General features: G+C 40.8%; 1 protein-coding gene across 15 annotated transcripts in view; it reads left to right on the top strand.

The window, feature by feature from the left end:
* Positions 1–24,730, top strand: part of dlg5a (discs, large homolog 5a (Drosophila)) — a 180,973-nt gene that overhangs the window by 29,166 nt on the left and 127,077 nt on the right. For all 15 annotated transcript variants that reach the window (XM_041176353.1, XM_041176352.1, XM_041176337.1 and 12 more), the window contains one exon: positions 11,824–11,935. In XM_041176353.1, the coding sequence (XP_041032287.1) occupies positions 11,917–11,935 (19 nt within the window). In that variant the 5' untranslated portion in view covers positions 11,824–11,916. The remainder of the gene's footprint in view (positions 1–11,823; positions 11,936–24,730) is intronic.

The following is a 24,730-nucleotide window of genomic DNA, read 5'->3' as shown; positions in this document are numbered from 1 at the left end:
AAAGCAGTAGACTTAATTTATTTGTTTATCATCATTCTCATCTTGGACTGGGAATACACAAACTAAACTACTCGTTAAGGGCTAGGGCTAAAACTAACTAGATAAAACGTTGATACAGAAATATTTTCATGTTATTAACTTATTGATATGCAATTTTTTATTAGATATATGTGCATTATAAGAGTTATCTATGAGCTTAATATATAGAGAATCGGTCAATTAGTTATTACGTTTTAAAATGGTGTGTATTTTTTCATGTATAAACAGCCAGACAAGTGTCAGAGATTGATAAGATTCCTATTCCCAGCAGCTTTCATGTCTGCCCATAAATTTGGCTGCTCTTCTATCATAGATTGAAAGTTTGTTGTCGGTTTAAATTTCAGCAACTTTCTAGTCTTGCACAATGCTTCAGCTGTGGACATGAGGGATTGAAACTATTATCTGCCCCAGACAGTTTCAAATACAGACTCGTGCAGTCTAGTTGTGGTCATGTTTATTTGTGGGGTGGGGGTGGAGTAATTGGTCTGTGATTTTTTTTTAGCATAGAGCTCCATCTAAGTGGTCTCACTGAACTATGATAAAATATATAAAATGTGAGCTTAACTATATGTGCAAAAGTTCAGGCTTCACACGCCCCATCAGAACGTGGTAATTCTACACCAGTTTGTTAATTGCTAGCTAAGGTCATAGTGAGTGTCTGTTGCTTCACAGGGTTGCTCTATAGTAGTGGGCCAACAGGTTCCACCACTGGAGAAATGGAAGAGCTGGCCAGGAACAACAGACCTTTGTCTAAACTTAGCTGTCCTAAGTGCACTCAGGGATCAAATGGACTATCGACAAATTACCCAGTGCCTGAAAATGTATCACTATATGGTTAATGAGGGAGGAAAAATTGGGAAATTGTCATTTTTGTTTTGCGTGTGTTAACTGATTTTAAAATTGAGTGGCCATATTAATAGTTATTGGTCTTTTGATATAGAAATTCCATATTCTGTTTATTTACTGAAAGTATCCTTAGTTTCTATGTTTTCCATGTCTAGTTATGTGATAACTATTTATCATACAATTGGAATACAAATTTTATTCCACGTGGGTGAGATAATAACTTGACTGACTTTGCACTGCTGAGAGTCACTGGCAGAAGTGGGAGAAGAAATCAAACCTTTGTGCACTTGCTTGCTACACCATCCAGTGGCAGCAGTAACCATAGTAACTTGAGTCCAATTACTCTGTGTGATTTCTGTGGTGCCTAGTACTACAATAAAAACTTGTTCAGTGCAGCTGACATATCAATTGAGTACCCTCATGGTGGCTCCATATCCCTGGGCATCTTATCTGTCACCATGGCAACTGACTGTACAAGTTAGTGCTATACAATTCAAAGTACAATATCAATACTTGAAATACATGCATACAAAATATAGTGAAACTGCATGAATGAACATTGGCTCTTTATTAACAAAACGGTTGAGAATGGACTCTTTTAAAAGTCGTTGTGGTCATTAAAATCTGGTATCATTGCTGTACAGAACATTTGATTTGGACAGCTCGAGTCAACATCAAGCACCTTCAGACCAGAAATAACATAGGCTACGACAGAGTAATCTGATCCATTGGTTGTGGGATTGCTTAGCTCTGCCTATAACATGCTCCTGCTGTTCAGAATGTATGTAGTCCTGTGTTGTAGCTTTATTAGATTGGCACCTCATTTTCAGGCATGCCTGGTGTTGTTCTGGATGTACTGTTTCTACATACTGAGTAGGATATTGCCTGCAATTCTGGGCACTACACATTGTGAAGGATATCCTTGTCGAAGGTGAGGAAGAGATTTACTAGAATGGTATCAACAATGACAAACTTCACCTGTGGAGAGCCATGAGCAACTGGATGAGTTCTTAGAGTAGCAAGGTTAAGGAGAGATTTAATTCAGGTGTCGAAAATTGTGGGGCTTTATTAAAGTAAATAGGAAGAAATAGTTTCCTCTTGCAGGAGGGGAGGATTGATAACCAGAGGACCCAAATTTAAGATAATAGGCAAAAAGACCAGGAGTAGATGAGGAAAAACATTTTTATACAGCATGTTGTTATGATCTGGAATGCAGTGCATGAAATGGTGTCAGAATGTCAAAAGTAGAGTCAATACACTAATAACTTTCAAGAGGGAGTTGGATTTATGCTTGAAATGAGGACATTTGAGGGGCTGTGGGGAAATAGCAGGGTAGTGGTAGCTCTTACTGGTGGGCCAAATGGTCATGTGTTATGCTACATGATTCTACAATTCTTTCTCAGCAGTCACGTTCGGATAAAGTTCCAAAGTACAAAGTGTTTTAATTATATACTATACTCACTTGTCCTACCATTTCTGCTTTTTTAAAATCAGAATCAATATTATGAAGTGTTTGATTTAATCAGTAGATTTTGATTTAGTGTCATTTTGTAAAAATGTTACCTCTCCTTCTTGCATAAATTCACATGTTCACTTGAACGCTTTCCTTGGCACATTTACCATGATTAAGCTATGGAAAAACAATTAATGCTTAGTCATAGTAGAGTGAGCTAATTAAGTTGCTGTCACATATATGGTTTTTTAGTGTGCTGCTATCTTTCTATCAACTAGCTGCATTGTGGTGTGCAACATTTTGCAAATACACAAGGTAGCCTCAATATTTTGACCACTGTGCATGCATAGAGTAGTTATGTCATTACCATACATTACAAAATCGCTACAAGATGGAGAGATGGTGGTGTAGTTGTAATGTCACTGGCCTAGTAATCCAGAGGCCCAGGCTAATTCTCTGGGGACATGGGTTCAAAACCCACATGGCAGCTGGTGGAATTTAAATTCAGTTAATAAATCTGGAATCGAAAAGCTAGTCTCAGTAATGATAACCATGACAACTATCATCAATTGTTGTAAACCCATCTGGTTCACTAATTTCCTTAATGGAAGGAAGCCTGGCCTACATGTAACTCCACCACAGCAATATGGTTGACTCTTAACAGCCCTCTGAAATGGCCTAGCAAGCCATTCAGATCAAGGGCAATTAGGGATAAGCCACAGATGCTGGGCTTGCCAGCGACACCTACATCCTGTGAAAGAATAAATAAAGACAAAAAAACAAGAAGTAAAAAAGATCTCTAACCTATTACAGTAAGGTAATTGACAGTCTGGGAGGCTCACTGGATAGTCTGCCTCACTACCAGACTGAAATTTAAAAATCCATCAGATGTGGTTGCCAGCAGCGGGAGTCAGCGTTTTGAGAGCTTGTGGCTGGATTTGACTTGGTGGTACTTTGGATAGTTGTGTCGACAAATGAATTATCTATTTTACAGTGTTTAAATTGATCCTCAATTAACAAGTAAAATCCCACTTATTGAAATGCATATGTTCTATTGCACCAGTTTCTTTGTTTCGAAGCACAGCACAGCTTAGTCAAAGTACTAAAGCTCTGTCACAGGGACGTGGCCAAGCTGTTGCTGAAGAGCTCCACTCAGCTACAGCACTACTTCATTGGAATCCAGCTGCCACTTCAGGCTGCAAACCTCATGGTTTAAACCTTTACGTAACATTGAACTGATATCACAGTTCCTCAGTGCATTTGAATTTTGAAGCTCTTGAGAATAAGTCGCATCATTGCTTAAATGGCCACTAGGTCCCAATTTCCAAGAGGAGGAATGGATCAAATCTGCAAAGGTCCTAAAACTTTCATAATATCACCCAATCTCGTGAGTTATTTAAAATAACAGTGCAGTATTTTTCTCTGTCTATTAAAACCACTATGCCAGCCTGTGAGTTGGGTGGGGTCTCCAGACATGATTGATAGGGGGTGGGGGGTTGGAAATATCCAATCATCTCCATGTTGACCACAATAAATGGTACCACTGGAGACAGCCATTTGCGCTTTGAATTATTTGGGTTGGGTGTACTGTCAAGAATGGTAGAAGCTAAGCACAAGATTGAAAATGCAGTCAAAAATTGTGAGCAAACATCTGTGTGCATCAGCTGTTCAACCTGTCAAGTGGGTGTTGTTTATATGCGGATTTAATATGTTGTATTGAACAAAGAAATATGTTGCTCTTGAATTCTGGCTTTGATGGGTGGTAACTAATAATTTGTGGAACTCCACCATTCTGTAGTTATAGGAATGGCATGTTTCTGCAGCAAACATGTGGATAGTGATGGGAAGGAATGTTTTAACAGGTAAGATTGTTTCACTTTTAAGTATACCTTGGGGAGGGCAGAGAGAGGAAGAATAATTCTGTGCCAAGTACTCAACCTTCTGAATTTAAAACATTTTGTGATAGATCTTCTGTGTGAATTTGCATTTTGTTTATTTTTCCAGTTCGCATAGTGTTCAGTTGAATGCTGGCTACCCACTTTTCATTGTTGAAACCCTCAAACTGAAAAACTGGAAGTGGTCACTTACATTTACAAGTGTGGCAGGATGACTACTTTCTTTAGGCCTAAAGATATGTATTTTGGCCTAAATCCTATCATGCTATTATTTGCAGCAGCTCTTTTTGCATCTCTCCAATCAGTTTTACACAGTTGCCATAGCACCAAATGACCTTATCAAAGTTACAAACGACACCCTTTCTAAATATGACCATGATGTAGTATTTCTCTTTGCCCTTCCCTGCTTCTTTGCAGCCTTTGACATGGTCTGCCACACATCCTCCTCCAAGGTCTCGTCAATCATTTTCTACATTCTATGATGTATAAATGCAAGTCATTATAAAGATGAGCAAGTGAATAAACCAACATTGCTGTAAGTATGCATATAAAGTTACATACAAAATTTTTACCCAGGTCATTGGAAATAAACCAGAAGGTGTTGCCACCTAATGTTTACCTATTGTTTTCTGGATCTGCTCTAGGGATGTGGGTGAGGCTGCCAGTGCCACATTTTTTATCCTCAGAAGGCGGTGGTGGTCTTTCTGCTTGAACTATTGCATTCTTTGTGGTGATTGTTCTCTTACAATGGTATTCAATAGGGAATTCCAGGATGTGATGCTATTACACTAAGGGAACAGTGATGTGTCTAGAACATAGTGGTGTGTGATTTGGAGAATACTTAGATATAAATGGTGTTTTTCTCCTTTTTTTTCCTGCTGCAGGCGCTAATACAGGCATAGACTCTTGCTAACACCAAGCTGACTTTCAGATTTCATCAACCTCTGATCCTTAAATAAGGCTGAAAGCTATTTCTGGTGCTCCTTCACTTTTGAATAACTTAGGACCACGTTCATAAACAACTGACTGTCACACACAATGTGGAATAAATTACACAACCTGCTTATTCCAGAGCCACTTGGCTTCTCCATCAAGCTTTTCAGGCCACTAAATAAAACTTGCAAGAGTCAAGCTAGGCTTTGTCTTCGTTACAATTTCCATTGTATGTGCAATATCACAAGAATGACAATGGGAAAACCAGACTTAAATTTGCAAACCTTTACTCAGTTGCCAATTTCAGCCATGTTGTCTTGACTAGAACAAAGGAGCTTATTCCTTGTCTCATTTGGGCAACAGAAGTTGTTGCAGAATTGTCCTTCTGTTCCAGTGAATAGCAGTTTCAATACAGTTGGTGCGTTGCCAGCAGGATCAAAAAATAATTGACCAGCGTAGCACAAACAGCTTCTTCCAGTATAAGATTATATAAGATAATAAGTGTGTGAACAAAGTGGGGAAGTAAATAAGCTGGAAAAATGCTCTTGATGTTGAGAATTAAAATATACACTGGCATGACCAAAAATGCAGCCAAACCAAGTGATTAAAATGTAGTCATACACGCAAATTCGCCACACTGCGAGCCTGACTGACAATCTTAAATTAGTTATTAGCGTGATTTTTAGCAAGCTGAGGATTATTTAGCAAATGTCCAATTGTGGGATCACACCTAATGTTGGACACTGTATTTTGAGTTTTGCAAGCACGGACTGGTTGGGTACGGTCTGTATTTTGCCCGTTGCGAACAGAGGAAGGGACATGCTGTTTGTAATGATCTGCCAGCCTTTGGGACATACAGCCGACATATCTTGCATCACACTGGCACTGAAATTCATATACCCGTTATTCATTTGTGTGATAGAATGTCTTTTTGGCTTGATGGCAGCATCCTGTGTGGTGAATACCACTTGTGTTGCTACGGTTCGCATTGTGGTGCATTTGGGTGTACTGGAAGCTACATATGTTAATACAGAGGGCACTGTTCTTTGCAGATGGAAAAAACATGCACACATTGCACCTGTTTCAGCTAAACAAAATAAGTGATAGCCATTCGCTATCATTCCTTGGGGCAATGTCTTGACCAATCAGGGTCAAGCTGCTTGGTTTAAGAGTTCAAATAATGCTTGGCAGTTAACTGTCAGTCACCAGTAACTGGTGCATTCTCCATGGCAGCGGCTGTACCAATCAGAGTTCACATGCCAACCAATTAACACAGTCTCATATCGTGTAAAGTTGATCTCTTGACATTGGTAATCTTGAGATTGGTTTATCATTTACAGGATGTGGGCTTCGCTGGCTAGGCTGGCATTTATTGACCATCCCTAATTGCCCTTGAGAAGGTGGTGGTGAACTGCAGTCTCTGTTGTGCAGGTCCACCCACAGTGCTGTTCGGAAGGGAATTCTAGGATTTTGACCTAGTGACACTGAAGGAACAGTGAGATATTTCCAAGTCAGGATGGTGTGCAGCTTGGAGGGAACTTGCAGGTGGTGGAGTTCACATGTGGCTGCTGCCTTTGTCCTTCTAGATGGTAGTGGTTGTGGTTTTGAAAGGTGCTGCCTGAGGAGTCTTGGTGAGTTCCTTTAGTGCATCTTGTAGATGCTACTGTGCCTGTGGTGGAGGGAGTGAGTGTTTGTGGAAGGGAGGCCAATCAAGCGGGCTGTTTTGTCCTGGATGGTGTCAAGCTTTTTGAGTGTTGTTGGAGCAGAACTCGTCCAGGCAAGTGCAGAGTCTGTCACACTCCTAACTTGTGCCTTGTAAATAGTGGACAGCTTTAGGGAATCAGGAGGTGAGTTACTCACCATATTCCTATCCATTGACCTGCCACAGTATTTATATGGCTAGTCCAGTTCAGTTTCTGGTCAATGCTAACCCCCCAGAATGTTGATAGTGGGGGATTCAGCAATGGTAATACCAATGAATGTCAAGGGGCGATGGTTAGATTCTCTCTCTTGTTGGAGACCGTCATTGCCTGGCACCTGTGTGGTGCAAACGTTACTTGCCAACCCAAGCCTGGATATTGTCCAGGTCTTGCTACATTTGAACATTGACTGCTTCAGTATCTGAGGAGTCACGAATGGTGCTGAACATTGTGCAATCATCAGCCAACACCCATTCTTCTGAACTTATGATGGAATGAAGATCATTGATGAAGCCGCTGAAGATGGTTGGGCTTAGGACACTACCCTGAGGAACTCATGCAGTGATGCCTTCGTGCTGAGATGACTGACCTCCAACAGCCACAACCATCTTCCTTTGTGCTAGTTATGACTCCAACCAGTGGAGAGATTTTCTCCTGATTCACATTGACTCCAGTTTTGTTAGGGCTCCTTGATACCACACTAGGTCAAATGCTGCCTTGATGTCAAGGGCAGTCACTCTCACCTCAACACTGGAGTTCAGCTCCTTTGTCCATGTTTGAACCAAGGCTGTAATGAGGCCAGAAGTTGACTGACCCTGGCAGAACCCAAACTGAGCGTCACTGAGCAGGTTATTGCTAAGCAAGTGCCTCTTGATAACATTATTGATGTCCGCTTCCATCACTTGACTGATGATCGGGAATAGACTGATAGAACGTTAGTTGGCAGGGTTGGATTTGTCATGGTTTTTGTTTACAGGGCAAAACTGGGCAATTTTCCACATTGCTGCATACGTGCCAGTATTGTAGCTGTACTGGAACAGCTTGGCTAGGGGCGTGGCAAGTTCTAGAGAACAAGTCTTCAGTACTATTGCCAGAATATTGTCAGGGCCATTGACCTTTGCAATATCCAGTGTCTTCAGCCGTTTCTTTATCACGTGGAGTGTATCGAATTGGGTGAAGACTGAATTGATGCTGGGGACCTCTGGAGAGGGCCGAGATGGATCATTTACTCGCCATTTCTGGCTGAAGATCACTGTGAGTGCTTCAGCCGTATCTTTTGCACTGGGCCCCTTTATCATTGAGGGTTGGGGCCGCTTCCTCCAGTGAGTTGTTTAATTGTCCACCACCATTCACAACTGGATGTAGCAGGATTGCAGAGCTTAGATCTGATCCATTAGTTGTGGAATCACTTAGCTTTGTCTATCATTTGCTGGTATGCAAGTAGACCTGTGTTGTAGCTTCACCAGGTTAACACTTCATTTTTAGGTATGCCTGCTGCTGCTCCAGGCTTGCCTCCCTGCACTCTTCGTCGACCCAGGGTTGATCCCCTGGCTTGGTGGTGATGGTAGAGTGGGGGTTGTGCCGGGCCATGAGATTACAGATTGTGGTCAAGTACAATTCTGCTGCTGCTGGTGACTTACAACACTTCATAGTTGCCCAGTCTTGAGTTGCTAGATCTGTTCAAAATCTACCTAACTTGGTATGATGGTAGTGCCACACAACATGGTGGAGAATATCCTCAGTGTGAAGAGGGGACTCCGTCTGCACAAGGACCATGTGGTGGTCACTTCTGCCGATACTGTCATGGAGAGATGCATCTGTGGCAGGCAGGTTGATGAGGATGAAGCCAAGTATATTTTCCTGTCTTGATTCCTTCACCACCTGCTGCAGATGCAACCTGGCAGCTATGTCCTTTAGGATTCAGTGAGCTTGGTCTGTGATGGTGCTTCTGAGCCAATCTTGTGACGGACATTGAAGCCCCCCACCCAGAGTACTTTCTGCGCCCTTGCCACCCTCAGTGCTTCCTCCAAGCGGTGTTCGACATGGAGGAGTACTGATTCATCAGTTGAGGGGGATGTGGTGTGTGATAATCAGCAAGAGTTTCCTTGCCCATGTTTGACCTGATGCCACAGGACTTCATGGGGGCTGAAGTCAATGTTGAGGACTCCCAGGGCAACTCTTTCCCTACTGTATGCCAGTGTTGCCACCTCTGATGGGTCTGTCCTGTGATGGGCCAGGACATACCCAGTGATGGTGGTGTCAGGGGCATGATCTGTAAGGTATGATTTTGTGAGTATAACTGTCAGGCTGTGAGACAAGTCTCCCAATTTTGGCACAAGCCCCCAGATATTACTAAGGAGGACTTTGCACCATCAACAGGGCTGGGTTTGCCATTGTCGTTTTGGTGACTAGTTCGATGCCGAGTGATTCATCTGGTTTCATTCCTTTTTATTGAACTTTTTAGCAATTTGGTACAACTGAATGGCTTGCTTGGCAATTCAGAGGGCATTTAAGAGTCAAACACATTACTGCGGATCTGGAGTCATATATAGGCCAGACCAGGTGAGGACAGCAGATTTCCTTTTCTAAAGGAGATTAGTGAACCAAATGGTTTTTTATGACAATCAACAATGGCTTCATAGTCAAAAACTTTGTCCAGATTTTTATTGAATTCAAATTCCAACACCTGCTATTGTGGGATTACCAGTCCATTGATAGTACCACTATGTCACCGCCATTGTCCTGACGAGTGCAAGATGAAAAGATTTAACAAAATGTATTTTTTCAGCATTACTCAAGATTAAAATGTAATTGTGTACCTTGGGTGTTCCACATTGTAATATGATGGATTAAGGTCAATATGGACAATATGAGAAAGACACTTTACCTGCAATTAAGTGATGTCATATAATGAAACTGAAAAGGCATGAAGGTCGATAAAAAGAGAGTCCAATGTGCACATTGAAAACCAAACAGCGGAAGCCATTCACTATTGACAACCAATAACTTGGAATAGAAACCAAATGGAGCACTGTACTTAATATAATTCCTGCCTTTCTTTGATACACCTTTTAAGATGAATAACTTTATGGGGGCAATGGTTTTTATATTTATCACTTTGACCTTTTGATGGTGTTGCAATTATCTTGGAAATCCGCAAACTACATTAAAATAAGTAAACAAGGCTTTTGTTGGTGTTTTCTAGTTAGCCATTTTACAAGGAACTGGAGTTTTGTCAGTGTTGTTGTGCTCTCCTTGTGTGTACCTAATAACCCTCTTCTTGTAAAAATGGATTGTGGTGAATTATGTCTTTCACACAAAACTGCACCACATACTTTCCTGTGGTTAACATTAGTGCTTCTGATAAAGGTTGTGGGGAGATACTATCTGAACTGATCGAGTAAGATTTACTACTTTTGAAGATCTTTGGCATGAGATGAGATATGAAGAATTGGCAGAAAGATTTTTTTGTTATTTTACAAGAAGTTTATGATATTGCATGTTTCATGCACTTTAAATAGAATTTCTTTCAACATATGACAAACCATATGTTAAAAAAAGTACAAGATTTGTAGTTGCTCCCAAGCATTTGTTTATAAATTTATGTAATCACGTAGAGGGATTCATATTAAATGTAAAAGTGGAAGTTGAACCATTTTTATGTCATCTTTGAGCTAAGATTTCAGATCGTCATTTTTGGTATGTTCTGTTATTTTATAATTATTATATATAAATTCAGTGTAGCAATTTCCAGGTTGTAACAATGGGTGTATGGCAGACACATGGCAAATGTATAGGTCACAGATTGGTCAAAAACTTGTCAAATTCCGCTCTGATTGTTGGAACTTGTATCAACACTTGGTGCTGAGAAGACAGTTGATACGTTCTCAGCCTACACTGCTTTCAGCCACGCTTTTAAAGACAGCCAAAAGCAGGCTTAAGCAGTGACAGCAACACAGCTGCTGTGGGGACTTTGATAGCACTGGGCATGATTGTATCGAACTTGAACCGGTTAAAATATTATTTCTGTGTTCGTAGATAAATAATCATAAAAAGAAAGTAAGTTTTTGTATTTGTGTTGTTATGCTTTCAGTTGTGGTGTAAGGACTTTTAGAGTATTGGTTTCACTTTTTCAGCTCAAATCAGAACCTGTATGTTCTGTGATTTCAAATATTGAATTTGGAACTTGCCATTTACCTGAATTATGTAGATCATTGGGAAATAAAAGTTTTGTATATTCACTTTTCCCATTTAAGCAAACTGTGTAGATAAATTTAAATTCCACATGCTTTATTTGCCTAAGTTACTCAATTACACCAGCTGTAATAACTTTGATAATTTATCAATTCAGTCGCTCATTGGAGTAATTAATATCAGAAGAATTGAACCGGCCTTCATTTTTTCTCTTCCACGTAAGTTAGGGTGTTCTGCGATTTGCCACAATCCAGGGTAACGTAATTTGTAGAAGCTCTTTTTTAATTCCTCCTCAAATCTTCCTATGGAGAAGGTGCCCTAGCCCCAACCCATTTCTAGGGGTATTGTCTTAGCACGCATAAGGATGTGTCCAATAATTGCCCAGGATGATTGTTACAGGAGCCTGTGATTTTTGTTACCTCATTTAGAAGAAACATAACAATTATTCAGTCAAAAATTCTTTCAGCCAATTTATTAAATAATATTTCAGTGATATACTCCTATTCTGATTGTTAATAGTTGCACTTCCTGTATGACCATACTAAATCCCATAATACCATACATACACACCACCTTGTGACGTGCCCCATTATAACATATTTCAAACTTTGCTTCTTATGAATTCAATTTGTTGTATATCACTTGCTAATAAATTGCTGTTAACTGTAAGAGTAATTTACTAATCCAGTGGTTTCATTTTGTTTGGATTTGATATATATTTGTAGGCAGTTTTTAGATAACATTGTATTTGATTCTGTTACAGAAAGAAGCATGAATGACACTACTGTTATACTAAGAAATTGGAAAATTGCAACCTGAATCTCCCCAGACCAAAGCAGAATGCTGTAAAAGCAGCATGGCTGAGGATTGTGTTGGTGAGTACCCTATTTGCTGTTCATGCTTTGAATATTCAGTTCCGATGCAGTAGGTTTAAAAGCAGCATGAACTAATGCAAGGCTATGTTTAAATAATGCAAGGTTAGCAATTCATGCTGCATAAAATAATTGACATTTCTGCATATATAGTGGCATATTTGAATAAATATTATTTCAATTTTGAAGGTTACCATCCAAATTCAATGTTGGGAGTTATTTTATTTGTTCCTAGGAAGTGGGTAACACTGGCAAGGTTGTTGAGCGGCTCGATTTTAAAATTTTCATCTGTGTTTTCAGATTCCTCCATGGACTCACCCCTCCCTATCTTTGTAATCTCTTCCAACTCCCTAACCCTCTCAAATATCTACTCTCCTCTAATCCTGGTCTCTTGAGCATCCCTGATTTTAATCACTCCGCCATTATTGGCTGTGCCTTCAGTTGCTTGGGCACAAGCTCTGGAATTCTGGAATTCCTCCACTAAACTTGTTTATCTCTCTACTAACTTTGTTCTTTTAAGCCACTCCTTAAAACCTACCTCTTTGACCAAGCTTTTGGTCCTCTGCCCTCATCTTATGTGGTCTGGTGTCATATTTTATTTCATAATATCCTTGTGATGTGCACTGGAATGTTTTATTATATTAAAAGGTGCTATATAAATACAAGTTTTGTTCATTGTACAACTGTGTGGCTTGCTGGGCTACTTAAGATACAAGCACATCATTTGGAACTAAACCTGTGTGTGGAGCAAAAGGTTCACACTCCTGAGGAACACTATTGAACCAGCTAAGATGTTATGACCATTGAGAAGCTTGCATTGTCATTTTCTCTGGTTTAACCTACAATTAACAAATTTTATTAAATTCAGTTACACAACTTTCCCTGTTGAACTCATGACCCTTATATTGCTACCACTAAACATTGTACCCACCCCATGACGTGCTAAGTAAATAAAACTTTTGTTCCTTGAAGCACCACTTCTTGTTCAGACTGTAGTTCAAATGGAACATTTAAAAGTTTGGTGATGCTCTTACAATAGAAAAAATGTTTAGTGTAGCTTGTATTGAAGACATAAGGGTGAATTTAATTATGTAGGTAAATTAGATTAATAATTTGGTGAATACTGATAGATCACCTTTGTGTTTGTGCCTTTCATTCACATGCTATTTGTAACTTATTAACAGAGTTTGGGAAGCAATGGACAAGCCTGATTGTATTTCATTGCATACAATGTTCCAACTTGCTCCCTTTGCCCAAGTACAGCTTATCCTATGGAGTTATGTTTTGAAGATTACTAGTTTGCCAATTAGAAAGGCGACCTATGAAGGCTTGCTATAACGAGGAACAAAGACTTACGCTTATATAGTGCCGTCCACATCCTCGGGGTGTTGCAAAGCACTTCACAGCCAATGCATTATTTTTGAAGTGCAGTATTCTAGGCATGGTCTCACCAAAACCCAATTGTAGCAAGATTTCTTTATTCTTGTACTCCAGTCCCCTTTCCAATTGCTTGCCTGCCGTACCGGCATGCTAACTTTTTGTGTTCCATGTATGAGTACATCCAAGTGTCTCTGAACATTAATGTTTACAAGTTTCACGCTTTCCTAGTCTTACAATCAAAATGAATAACCTCAAGCTTCCCCAAATTATACTCCAACTGCCACCTGTTGCCCACCCACTTATGCTACCTTTATCTCTTTGCAGCCTCTTTGTGCCCTCTTCATAGCTTGCATTCCAATCCAGCTATGTTTCGTCAGCAAATTTAGATACATTACTCTCTGTCTCTTTGTCCAAGTCATTAGTTTAGATTGGAAATAGCTTAGCCCCAGCACTGGTGCTTGCGGCACTCCACTAGTTACAGCCTGCCAACTTGAAAATGCCCTATTTATCCCTATTTTCTGCTTCCTGCCCATTAACCAGTCCTCTATCCGTGCTAATACATCACCACTAACTCCATGAGCCCTTACCTTGTGTATTAACCTTTTGTGTGGCACCTTAATGACTTTTGGAAATCCAAGTATACTACATCTAGTGGCTCCCCTTTACTTACCCTACTAGTTACATCCTCAAAAAAACTCTGATAGAATCATGGAAACTTTACTGCACAGAAAGAACCCGCTCGGCCCATTTGTCAAGTAGGATTTTCCTTTCATAAAACCATATTGACTTAGTAAAGCATAGTTTGATTAGATCAAGTGCATTGTTAAGATTTCCTTACTAGATTCCAGCATTTGCCCAATTACTGATGTCAGGCCAACTGGCCTGTTCCTCTCCCTCTTTTCTTGAATTGCTCACTACCAATCTGCGGGGACTGTTCCTGAATCTAGGGCATTTTGGAAAATTATAGCCAGCACATCCACTATCTCAGTAGCTGACACTCGGTTGTTTGAAGCCCTGACTTAAACTTAGCTACACTTCTGCAGAGTTTAACCGCTCTCTCTCCCCAGTAATTAAAATTGAACATACAGAGAGTTAAAATGGCAACATTTGCATTATTTAAACATTTACAGTAAAATCCCGCCTTTCATGACTTTCTTGTTCACGTGTTTGCTTACCTGCGCTAAAACCTTTGTACACCAGATCACCCATTGCATGACCAATTGTTTACTTAACCAAGTTTTCTTTCTCCTCTCGCATTAAAGACACTTTATTCTAAATGAAATTTATTCCACTTTATTAATTCTATTCTGAATGGTTGTGGCCGCATTCAGTGGTTGGTGTCGAGGAGACAGCAGCAATGATGGAGCAGAGACCTCAGCACGTTTTAACAGGGAGATGGTGTTAAAGTCACTGAAAACGGTTTCCTTCCATTTTTTCTGGCTGTGGACATTTAATACACTTTTTTTTAAGCACCTTTCCGACAGAATGGTTGCAGCTGAACTGCAACCCGAGCGAAAAGTTTAACCTAACAATGTCCAAATCGCTCGATTCAGAGCTGCAATAATGTCTCTGTTCAATTTTGAAATGTTCACCGATTTATGTCTTTTTATGTAAATGTGTCAATATCTGATTCAGTAAAACTTGGGAGTTAGAGTGGGGATAATGCAATCGCTAGAGCCAAAGAGAATATTACTTCATTTTTAAAATGAGAATATTTTACAATTATCTATTTTTAAGTTTTACGCTTGTCTGCCAGTTTGGAGGTGATTCATGTTTTTCTTAAATGAGGATTGCCTCTTTTTAAAATTTTCAATGCATGTCTTGGATGTTAAAAGAGCAGATGAATCTGTAGTTGGTTTCTTTTGTTAACAACACTGAGCTCAGAGGCTTCCCCCGTCAGTCATATACCACAATTTGTTGTACAGTAACTGCATAAAGCGACGCTGCTCTTCCGTTGTCGGAACCTATCTATTTGACTCCGGTTGTAAAGCACGTTCGTTGTTCGCAATTTCACTTTTTGCGAGGTTTTGCAGGAACATAACCTCTGCAAATGGCGGGACTTCACTGTATATTTAATTTATAAAGTAGCCAGGATCTTCAATGGACCAGTTAGATACTTGTTAACCTACTCCAGTTATGCTCCACACAGTGTCAAAATTAAGAGTCCTTGACACTAGCTGTCACAGGGAGACATTCATGTTGTACTCTAATTCCAGACTTAGGCCACATCTTTAGTGGTGTTGCAAAATGGAAGCTGTTTTCACCAACATTGAAGTTGTAGTGTAAACATATCCAAAGTTACAACATGAACTAACCTTTACATTTTTCTTGATATTTGGATACAACTGCATTTTACTGACGACACCAAGCCATATGATCAGATGTGCTATTTGCAAATAGAAAGTAAACAGATCTAGGGAAATTGTAATGCTGGCTAACCAAATGCCAACTAGTATTTAATGTAGAGAAGTTTAAAAGAATTAATATTGGTTCAGGGGATCAGGATTGTATGTACATAACAGATGAGTTTCCATTGATCGAAATGGAAGAGGAGAAAGATTTGTGAATTAGGTAAGTCAGCCATCTCTAGTGCATTTAATCACGAATCAAAGGAACTTATTTTAAATCACTGTATTAATCACTGAGGCTATATCTTGAAAAAGCCATGGATTTATTAGAGAGACTATAGTGAAGAATTATTTGGATGATTTTAAAACTTAAAACTCCTAACTATAAGAACAGTTTGTAAAACTAAGCTGGTATTTACAGAAGATGATGAAGAGACGGTGTAAATCAAAATGATGAATGGGATGAATGATGTCGACGGAGGTGGCTTTTTCTAAATCAATTTTATTTGTGAGTATCAGAACATAAGAAATAGGAACAGGAGTAGACCACTCGGCCCCTCAAGCCTGTCCGTTATTCAATAAGATCATGGCTGATCATCTTGTGTTTTGATTTCCACATTCCCATCTAATGCCAATAACCTTTGATTCCCTTGCCTAACAATAGTCTATCTGCCTCCACCACCTTCTGAGGCTGAGAATTCTAAAGTCGGACAACCCTTTGAGAGAAAAAATTTCTCCTCATCTCTGTCCTAAAAAAACGACCCCTAATTTTAAAACAGTGCCCCCTAGTTCTGGACTCACCCACAAGAGAAAACATCTTTGACGTCCACCTTGTCAAGACCCATTTATGCATACTCTCTGCTTTCTGCCAGCCAGCCAACCTTCTATCCATGCTAATATGTTACCCACTACACCATGCATTTTTATTTTCCATAATAATCTTTGATGTGGCACCTTATCAAATGCCTTCTGGAAATCCAATTTCAGTATGTCTTCAGGCTCCCTTTGTCCACTGCGCATGTTACTTCCCAATCTGATGGAACATTTCCAGAATCTAGCGAATTTTGGAAATTAAACACCAGCACATCAACTACCTCATTAGCCACCGCTTTTAAGACCTAGGATGTAGTCCATCGGAACCCGGGGACTTGCCAGCCTGCAGCTCCATTAATTTGCTCAGTACCGTTTCCCTAGTGATTTCAATTTCACCAAGCTCCTTTCTCCCGTTCACCTCTTGGTTATTACTGGAAGGTTTTTTATATCCTCTATAATGAACACAGAAGCAAGATATTTGTTCATTTCTTCTGCCATTTCCTTATCTATTATTAACTCCCTGCCGTCGCTCTCGAGGGGACCAACACTCACCTTACTTACTGTTTTCTTTTTAAGTACCTGTAGAAACTCATGCTATCTGTTTTTACATTTCTGGCTAGCTTCCTCTCACCCTCTAATTTCTTTCTCCTGATTAATCTTTTAGCCATGCTCTGCTGTTCTTTATATTCTGTCAATCATCTGTCCTGCCACTCATCTTTGTGGAGTTGTATGCTTTTTCCTTAAGTTTGATGCTTTCCTTAACATCTCTAGTTAACCATGGATGGTGGGCCCTCCCTTAGAATTTTTCTTTATAGTAGGAATGCACTTATTCTGAATACTCTGAAATATCTCCTTAAATGTCTGCCACTGCTTCTTTATTGATCTATCCTTTAGCCTAGTTTCCCAGTTCACTTCAGCTAGCTCAGCTTTCATCCCCACATATTTGCCCTTGTTTAAGATATTAATCTTAGACCCACTCTTCTCCCTTTCAAACTGGATGTATGATAGCTATAGATTTAAGATGGTCAAAATGTGTGAGGTTTTTCTCACAGTGATTGTCTTGCGAAATGTATTTTTCGCAGAGTTAGTATGGAGGCCTCTTGGGTCATCTCAGTTCACCTATCAAAGACCCTGACGACCTAAATTATATGATCCAATCGGTTGTTGAATTTTTCCAGGGCTTTCGTTTCCACTACTTTATCTGGCAGCCCATCCGTTTTATGTAAAGAAAAGCTTCTGGCCATCACCCCTAAATTTGCATTTAACTACTTGAAACCTGTTGCCTCTTGCTTTATTCTAAAACAATGTATCAAATTTATTGATTCAATACTGTAGACAATCTTAAATACCTCTAGGATCACTTCTCAGACATCTTTCAAGGCTGAAGGGCTCTCAGCATTAGGAATCATTTTTATGGTTCTTCCATACACTGTGCCCAATCTGGAGATTTCAACGCAATGGCCTAGAAGGGGGCAAGCTCTCGAAGGGTGTGATGGCAAGGAAGGAGTAGGGAAAGAAACTCCAACAAAGTCCTCCTCTTGACAAAATGTCTGAAACATGACCTTGTCATCACCAGCACCCTGTTCTGCCAGGGAGACAAGCACAAGACCTCGTGGCATCACCCACAGTCCAAGCACTGCTCAACTACATCATCATTTGAGCAAAGGACTGCAGAGCTGTCCACGTCACCTGTGCCATGACAGGTACTGATAATGACTGCTGAACTGATCACCGCCTTATCAAATCTATCATCTCCATCAGCCGCCCCCAAACAACAGAAGAAACAGAAGTAATGCCACAAGAAAATTAACATCGCAGGCCTCGAAGAACTCCCTGCATAGCTCTTCTTACTGTCACTGCCAACCTCCAGCCACCGGGAGCTATAATGTGCATATAGTGCCTGATCGACTCTATAGTCCAATAAAATAAGCACCTGTGAGGAGCTCCTAGGCCTCTCTACCTGGAAACGTCAAGAAAGCGACCAAGAGATTTAGAACCTAATTGGGCGTAAGCACAAAGCTTTCACAGACTGGAAACTTCACCTTATCTCAAGAGAAAAACAGCAGTTCTGCAAGTGTCTGAAAGCAATGGTACAGCATAAAACCCACAACATAAAGAACAAAGGTGGATAGAAAGAGTCCGAGAGTGTGATTTCTTCAGCGCTGTCAACGCTATCCATGACCTGAGTAATCAAGGGCCCACCCTGCTGAGAGCCAAGCATGCAAGCATGGAGGGGAACTCATCGAGGACAGGCAAGTAGGCAGTGCTCACTGAAGAGAACGTTTTGAAGAATTCCTCAACTGATACTGTCTTTGACTTGAACGCCCTCAACTCCATTCCTTAATACCCCATCCAGTTCAGTCTCAGTGCCACCATGATCTGGAGCGAAGTTGAAAAAGCTGTTTGACAGCTGAAAAACAGCAAAGCCCCTGGAGCAGGTGGAATCTCTGCTGAAATTCTGAAACGCACTGACAAGGTTGTACCCTTCATCTCCCTCATCTGGGAAAAGGCATGCCTGCTGGGGGATCTCAGGAATGCTGTGATGGTGTAGAAGATAGAAGTGTGTTGAAGATGTGGCGAATTACCCATAGGCATGGAAGTAATTTACAGAACAGATAGAAAAATATTCAACCTATGCCACCTTCAATCTAAAACTAACTTCAGCCATTGAGCTCCAGTGTGCTGATGATGCTAGTGTGCGTGCTCACTCAGGACCTGAGCTCCAGGTCATTGTCAACTGCTTCTTCTAAAGTATATGAGAAAATGGGCCTTTCACTAAACACCCCGAAAACTAAAATTCTCTTCCAACCAGCTCGCACAGCACAACGTCTCCCCCTATTGATTAAGATCATTGGTGAGACTCAGGTAAATGTGGACCATTTTCCATATCTTAGGAGCCTCCTCTCGTGAAGGCAGACATAGATGATGCAATTCATCATCGCAGACTGAGGAAATGAGCATTTGAAAACCAGGATCTGAAACTCGAGATTGAGGTCATGGTTTACCAGGCAGCAGTGATGCCCGCACCTCTTAGATGCTTCGGACACCTGGACGACCTACGGACCTGAAAGCAATGGAGCACCATTCATAGAATATGCATTTTTCTTTTTTCTCTTCCAATATATGATACTTTACATTTGTCTTTCTGTCTCTAGTAATTCACCTACCATAGCTCTGACAATTTACATATTTTGTCTACCTTGTTCTGTATTTTCTGAGTTGTGCCTTTCATCTACACTCATTCATTTTTCCTCTGAGAGCATTGAAGAGGACATGTTGCTTGTCTCTTTACTCGGAATGTTTACTTTTTCTGCTTATGCTGTTTTGAACCTATTCACATATTTTATTATAATTTCTCTGACTACCTTGTTACCTCTTGAAACTGAAAGAATCTCTCATTGTTACACTTTGTGTCTGTCCTTTTTTCTCTGTCTCTCTATTTGTTCTTCTGATCATATTAACATGTTCTGATATTCATCCTAATGACTCCTCTTACGTTCTCCTTTTAGGAGTTGTAATGGCCTTTTTTCTAATTATTTTACCTGTGATAGGTTTATTAATCCATTTGCTCTACTGTTTCATTGGGGCTTGCTGATTCGCAGTATTTATGTATCCTGCGTGCTCCACTTTGGTCCTTAAAAGATATTTCATTTGTTCTCTGTTGAAGAGTTAGTAAATAATCTCCACAAGCTACTTATGTTAAGTTTTCCGCTCATTTCTTTCGTATTCATGATAGTTTGGTATTGGAAGTGTAGTGGGTAGGTAAAGGTGTGTATTTTCTGAAGATAGTTAGTTATGGGGTAAAAGAGCTTGTGATTAATTAGAAACAAAAATAGATTTCCAACATCCGCAGTAGTTTGCTTTTATCTTGTGATTAGTTAGTCATGCTTCTGGGTGTTTTAAATGCAAAGTATTTATTTTCCAAACTATACTACTCCTTATCTTGATGAATATGAATTTCACGACGTGAATTTAACATAATATTGAAGATTTTAACTTTGATCATAAAATGAATGGTGTAATGTAAACCCAGATCTTTAGGAAAACATAATAGAACTGGTACAAAAACAAAATTACCTGGAAAAACTCAGCAGGTCTGGCAGCATCAGCGGAGAAGAAAAGAGTTGACGTTTCGAATCTTCATGACCCTTCAACAGAACTGATTTTTCTTTACAAGGAGAGGGGTGAAATATAAGCTGGTTTAAGGTTGGTGGTGGTGGTGGGGGGGGAGCGGGGGGGGGGCATAAAATATTTTAAAATAATGGAAATAGGTGGGAAAAGAAAAATCTATATAATTTATTGGAAAAAACAAAAGGAAGGGGGAAGAAACAGAAAGGGGGTGGGGATGGAGGAGGGAGCTCAAGACCTAAAGTTGTTGAATTCAATATTCAGTCCGGAAGGCTATAAAGTGCCTAGTCGGAAGCTGAGATGCTGTTCCTCCAGTTTGCGTTGGGCTTCACTGGAACAATGCAGCAGGCCAAGGACAGACATGTGGGCAAGAGAGCAGGGTGGAGTGTTGAAATGGCAAGCGATAGGGAGGTTTGGGTCATTCTTGCGGACGGACCGCAGGTGTTCTGCAAAGCGGTTGCCCAGTTTACATTTAGTCTCTCCAATGTAGAGGAGACCGCATTGGGAGCAACGAATGCAGTAGACTAAGTTGGGGGAAATGCAAGTGAAATGCTGCTTCATTTGAAAGGAGTGTTTGGGCCCTTGGACGGTGAGGAGAGAGGAAGTGAAGGGGCAGGTGTTACATCTTTTGCGTGGGCATGGGGAGGTGCCATAGGTGGGGGTTAAGGAGTAGGGGGTGATGGAGGAGTGGACCAGGGTGTCCCGGAGGGAACGATCCCTACGGAATGCCGCCGGGCGGGTGAAGGGAAGATGTGTTTGGTGGTGGCATCATGCTGGAGTTGGCGGAAATGGCGGAGGATGATCCTTTGAATGCGGAGGCTGGTGTGATAATTGAGGACCCTATCATGTTTCTGGGAGGGAGGAGAAGGCGTGAGGGCGGATGCGCAGGAGATGGGCCGGACACGATTGAGGGCCCTGTCAACGACCGTGGGTGGAAAATCCCGGTTAAGGAAGAAGGAGGACATGTCAGAGGAACTGTTTTTGAAGGTAGCATCATCGGAACAGATGCAACGGAGGCAAAGGAATTGAGAGAGTGGGATGGAGTCCTTACAGGAAGCGGGGTGTGAGGAGCTGTAGTCGAGGTAGCTGTGGGAGTCGGTAGGCTTGTAATGGATATTGGTGGACGTCTATCACCAGAGATTGAAACAGAGAGGTCAAGGAAGGGAAGGGAAGTGTCAGAGATGGATCACATGAAAATGATGGAGGGGTGGAGATTGGAAGCAAAATTATTAAATTTTTCTAGGTCCAGACGAGTGCATGAAGCAGCACCGAAGTAATCATCGATGTACCGGAGAAAGAGTTGTGGAAGGGGGCCGGAGTAGGACTGGAACAAGGAATGTTCCACATACCCCATAAAGAGCAGGCATAGCTGGGGCCCATGCGGGTACCCATAGTCACACCTTTTATTTGGAGGAAGTGAGACGAGTTGAAGGAGAAATTGTTCAGTGTGAGAACAAGTTCAGCCAGACGGAGGAGAGTAGTAAAAACAAAAAAACTGCGGATGCTGGAAATCCAAAACAAAAACAGAATTACCTGGAAAAACTCAGCAGTTCTGGCAGCATCGGCTGGGAAGAAAAGAGTTGACGTTTCGAGTCCTCATGACCCTTCGACAGAACTTGAGTTCGAGTCCAAGAAACAATTGAAATATAAGCTGGTTTAAGGTGTATGGGGGGGGCGGAGAGAGAGAAGTGGAGGGGGTTGGTGTGGTTGTAGGGACAAACAAGCAGTGATAGAAGCAGATCATCAAAAGATGTCACCAACAATAGAACAAAAGAACACATAGGTGTTAAAGTTGGTGATATTATCTAAACAAATGTGCTAATTAAGAATGGATGGTAGGGCACTTAAGGTATAGCTCTAGTGGGGGTGGGGAGAGCATAAAAGATTTTAAAATATTTAAAAATATTGGAAATAGGTGGGAAAAGAAAAATCTATATAATTTATTGGAAAAAAAAACAAAAGGAAGGGGGAAACAGAAAGGGGGTGGGGATGGGGGAGGGAGCTCAAGACCTAAAGTTGTTGAATTCAATATTCAGTCCAGAAGGCTGTAAAGTGCCTTGTTGGAAGATGAGGTGTTGTTCCTCCAGTTTGCGTTGGGCTTCACTGGAACAATGCAGCAAGCCAAGGACAGACATGTGGGCAAGAGAGCAGGGTGGAGTGTTAAAATGGCAAGCGACAGGGAGGTTTGGGTCATTCTTGCGGACATTCTTGGAGGAACACCACCTCATCTTCCGACTAGGCACTTTACAGCCTTCCGGACTGAATATTGAATTCAACAACTTTAGGTCTTGAGCTCCCTCCCCCATCCCCACCCCCTTTCTGTTTCCCCCTTCCTTTTGTTTTTTTTCCAATAAATTATATAGATTTTTCTTTTCCCACCTATTTCCATTATTTTTAAATATTTTAAAATCTTTTATGCTCTCCCCACCCCCACTAGGGCTATACCTTGAGTGCCCTACCATCCATTCTTAATTAGCACATTTGTTTAGATAATATCACCAACTTTAACACCTATGTGTTCTATTGTTGGTGACATCTTTTGATGATCTGCTTCTATCACTGCTTGTTTGTCCCTACAACCACACCAACCCCCTCCACTTCTCTCTCTCCGCCCCCCCCATACACCTTAAACCAGCTTATATTTCAACTGTTTCTTGGACTCGAACTCAAGTTCTGTCGAAGGGTCATGAGGACTCGAAACGTCAACTCTTTTCTTCTCAGCCGATGCTGCCAGACCTGCTGAGTTTTTCCAGGTAATTCTGTTTTTGTTTTGTTGCGGAGGAGAGTAGTGGTGGATGGGGATTGTTCGGGCCTCTGTTCGAGGAAGAAGCTAAGGGCCCACAGACCATCCTGGTAGGGGATGGAGGTGTAGAGGGATTGGACATCCATGGTGAAGAAGAAGCGGTTGGGGCCAGAGAACTGGAAATTGTTGATGTGACGTAAGGTGTCAGAGGAATCACGGATGTAGGTGGGAAGGGACTGGACAAGGGGAGAGAGAAGGGAGTCAAGATAACGAGAAATGAATTCTGTGGGGCAGGAGCAAGCTGACACGATCGGTCTACCGCGACAGTTCTGTTTGTGGATTTTGGGTAGGAGGTAGAAGCGCGCCGTCTGAGGTTGGGCAACTATCAGGTTGGAAGCTGTGGGAGGAAGATCCCCAGAGGAGATGAGGTCAGGGCTAAACAATGAACTCTTGTCTTTGATTGAAATCCTAGAATTTCTACTTGATTATTTTGCACCATCTTGGAAGTTATAGTTATTCACTTGTAAAGAGTTTTAGTTGCCGGATTCCTATAGTCACGGTTTGGACGGCAGACATGGTAACCAATTTATGCTTGAATTGTATGGAGTAGTGTCAGCGAGTCCTTAACATGAAGATTGATCGACATTTTACACAGTGAGTTGTTGTGATCTGGAACACATTGCTGAAAGGATGGTGGAAGCAGATTCAATAGTAACATTCAAAAGAGAATTTGATAAACACTTGAAGGAGAATAATTTATAGGACCATGGGGAATAGCAGGGAATGGGATTAATTGGATAGCTCTACCAAAGAGTGGCACTGGCATGATGAGTTGAATGGCCTCCTTCTGTGCTGTATCATTCTCACATTCTAAATAGTGCATGATATACTGGAGAGAAAGGGATTAATTCACTGAATGTGCCTTTCTCATTGTGTGCTTTGTTTACATGAAATAAGTTTACTTAACGAATGGATGAAATTTTGACATTTTCTGTATAATAGAATAAAAAGGAAATTAAATATGTAACTCTTGCAGGATAAAAAGAACTGGAAATAAAATTACAATCTAAAAATATCAATTCTTCAAATTAAATGAAGTGTGATTTTGTATTGATAAAGATGCAAGACTACTGATAGAAAGTATTGTATTTGCAGCAGATCATAGTTCATTTGGATGAAATGCCTACTTGCTAGCTTGGGGCAGATTTTTTCTGATGTTGTGGCTGTGTTATTCCAGCTCTTGATAGCAAGCAATGTTCCTGACACATACTCTAAGGATCAGTGCATATAAAAGATGGTTTTCAGCTAATGCCTTTTTATTTAGAGCTGAATTATTCAGAGTTGAATAATAGCATGAAGCATAGTCACTGAGTGAATATAATACGT

The sequence above is a fragment of the Carcharodon carcharias genome, chromosome 28 (genome assembly GCF_017639515.1).
Source record: "Carcharodon carcharias isolate sCarCar2 chromosome 28, sCarCar2.pri, whole genome shotgun sequence".
Taxonomy (NCBI): Eukaryota; Metazoa; Chordata; class Chondrichthyes; order Lamniformes; family Lamnidae; genus Carcharodon; species Carcharodon carcharias.
The sequence above is the reverse complement of the archived record's forward strand: the minus strand, read 5'-3'. Positions and strand labels throughout refer to the sequence as shown.